We start from the raw sequence: 2382 nt of genomic DNA, 5'->3' as shown, positions 1-2382 counted from the left end.
CTAAACTCTGGGTCTCTTCTCTGACAGCATTCTGATAATGCTACGCCTGATCTCCTTGGTCTTAATGCTATAGACAATGGGGTTGACGACAGGTGGGAGAAAGAGGTAAGCATTGGCCATCATGGCTTGCAGCAGTGGGGACACATGGTGTCCAAAGCGGTGCACCATCGACAAGCCAATCATGGGGACATAATAAGCGAGTACAGCACAGACATGGGAGCCACAAGTGTTGAGTGCCTTCTTCCGCCCTTCTCCACTGGCAATTCCCAGTACAGTGTGAAGTATGAGCCCATAGGAGACCACAATGAGCAACGAATCCAGCCCAAATGTAGAGGTAACAATGAACAGCCCATAGATATTGTTGATAGAAGTGTCCCCACATGGTAGATGAATAAGGTTGGGGTGGAGACAATAGGAATGAGAGAGGACATTATGGCCACAGAACGGCAGGCGCCACAGAAGCACGGGCAAGGGGGCCATGAGTATAATGCTTTTCAGCCCAATGATAACTCCTGTGCCAAAGATGCGGGGCAGAGTCAGGATGGCCATGTAGCGCAGTGGGCTGTAGATGGCCACAAAGCGGTCTACAGACATGGCTAGCAACACAGCTGACTCAATAATGGAGAAAGAATGGATGGAGAACATCTGGAGAAGACATGCTTCAAAATGAATCTCAGTGGTGCCAAAAAGGAATATACCTAGCACGGTAGGCAGGGTGGATACAGAGACTCCAACCTCAGCCAGTGCCAACATGGCAAGGAAAAGATACATGGGCTGATGCAGGGCTGCATCTGTTCTGATAACATGGAGAATGGTGCCATTGCCAAGGAAGATGACGAAGTACATTAGACAGAAGGGGACAGCTATCCAGATGTGTCTTGCCTCCAGTCCTGGGATGCCAACCAAAATGAATGTTGTAGGTAAAAACCCCAAAGAGCTATTGAAATTCTTCATGTTGAACTCTCACCTCATGGGCTTAGTACCACCTTGAAAATTAAAAACAAACTAGATAATATTATATTGGGGAAAGATCGCTAGGAACTTAGCAAGTAAAGAAGGCAACAAGTTCATACATTTCTGTGACCAAAAGTCACATTTTGAAAACTGACAGATGGGGCCAGCTTGTGGTGTGATGGTTATGGTAACTGGCTCCAACAGGATGACTGTGGTTGGAGTCATAGACCCAGCAGCTTGAGAAACATGCCAGGCACATGTGTGTTCATGTCCAAAATTCTGAAAGGAGGGAGAAAAGGAGGAGAAGGGATTACGACATGACCATCCCTATTGGAGGGCGCCTTCTTGCTTTCCCTCTTTATCTGTCTCTTTGTCTCTCTCTAGCAAGTACACAAGCCCTCTGGTAAATTTTACAACAAAAAAAATTTAAAAGGAAGACTAACAGGTGACCATCTTCAGAAAATTTCCAGGATAAAGTGCATTACAGTCTACATCAAAGAGCAGTTTTGGACTTTAGGAAATTGTATCTATAAAATGGAGGAAACCTTCAGAAATACATTGGCTAGGGAGAAATGGTTGCTTCGTGTTGGTGTGGAATGGTCTAGTTCTAGAAAGCTGCAGGATGAGAGATGTATGTAAACAATCTCAGCATAATACTGGACTCATATTGGCCAAAAATTGAACAGATATTATCAATAAATATGTAGATACAAGGGACAGACAGAGAATGATATATAAAATCAGCTAAAAATACCTGGTGGGTGAAAGTAGCTATATGAATAATTGAGGTCCAAATCAAGATTAAAATGGTGGCAGTGACCACAACCTGGAGAGACTGGCAGGGGAAGTAAATAGAAAAGTATGGAGCTTGGACTGACTCTGGATTTAGCTGTTTTGAGCTTTAAGAGGACAGGAAACAACCAGAAAGAGTATGTGCAAAGGATTGGATGGTTCAGAAAGAGGCAGGAGCCAAGGTTGGTGGATTTGTATGCAAATTTGAGGATTCATAGAAATATTATCATGAACGTATCTACAATCCCTTAACTCATAGTTTTCAAAAACAACTTACCTTATTCCCTGGGACTTCTTTTGTGGCTTAGACCCACCAGCAAATACAACACAGCAATAACACTGGGAACCTAAATGGATTTTCAAGGAATGTTCTGGGCTAGAGAGGAAGGCAGTGGGGAGGGAGCCTGGGGGAGGAGAAAAACTACCTGTGTAGACTGGATGTGTTTTTAGCTAACTATTGTTTCAACCAGCACAGGTACAATAATAGAATCCTGTACTAGCGTGGTAGGAAAGACCTTTGGAGGTAGTTTTCAACTGACTTACACACACACACATACACACACACATACACACACACTGGAAAACAATTTGTTTGCATCTTTCCTGCTATGAACCCTCCATTCATTCACTGTTGAA

General features: G+C 43.7%; 1 protein-coding gene across 1 annotated transcript; it reads right to left on the bottom strand.

Moving 5' to 3' along the window:
* LOC102473774 (olfactory receptor 51J1) lies at window positions 1-954 on the bottom strand. The gene is given in 3 exon segments (XM_006162532.2): window positions 1-390; window positions 392-651; window positions 654-954. Coding segments are annotated over 3 exon segments (951 nt in total).
* Between the last annotated feature and the right edge of the window lie 1428 nt (window positions 955-2382).

This window comes from Tupaia chinensis, unplaced genomic scaffold (genome assembly GCF_000334495.1).
Source record: "Tupaia chinensis unplaced genomic scaffold, TupChi_1.0 Scaffold140176_1, whole genome shotgun sequence".
Classification (NCBI taxonomy): Eukaryota; Metazoa; Chordata; class Mammalia; order Scandentia; family Tupaiidae; genus Tupaia; species Tupaia belangeri.
Note: the sequence above shows the minus strand (reverse complement) of the source record. Positions and strands in the feature narration are given on the sequence as shown.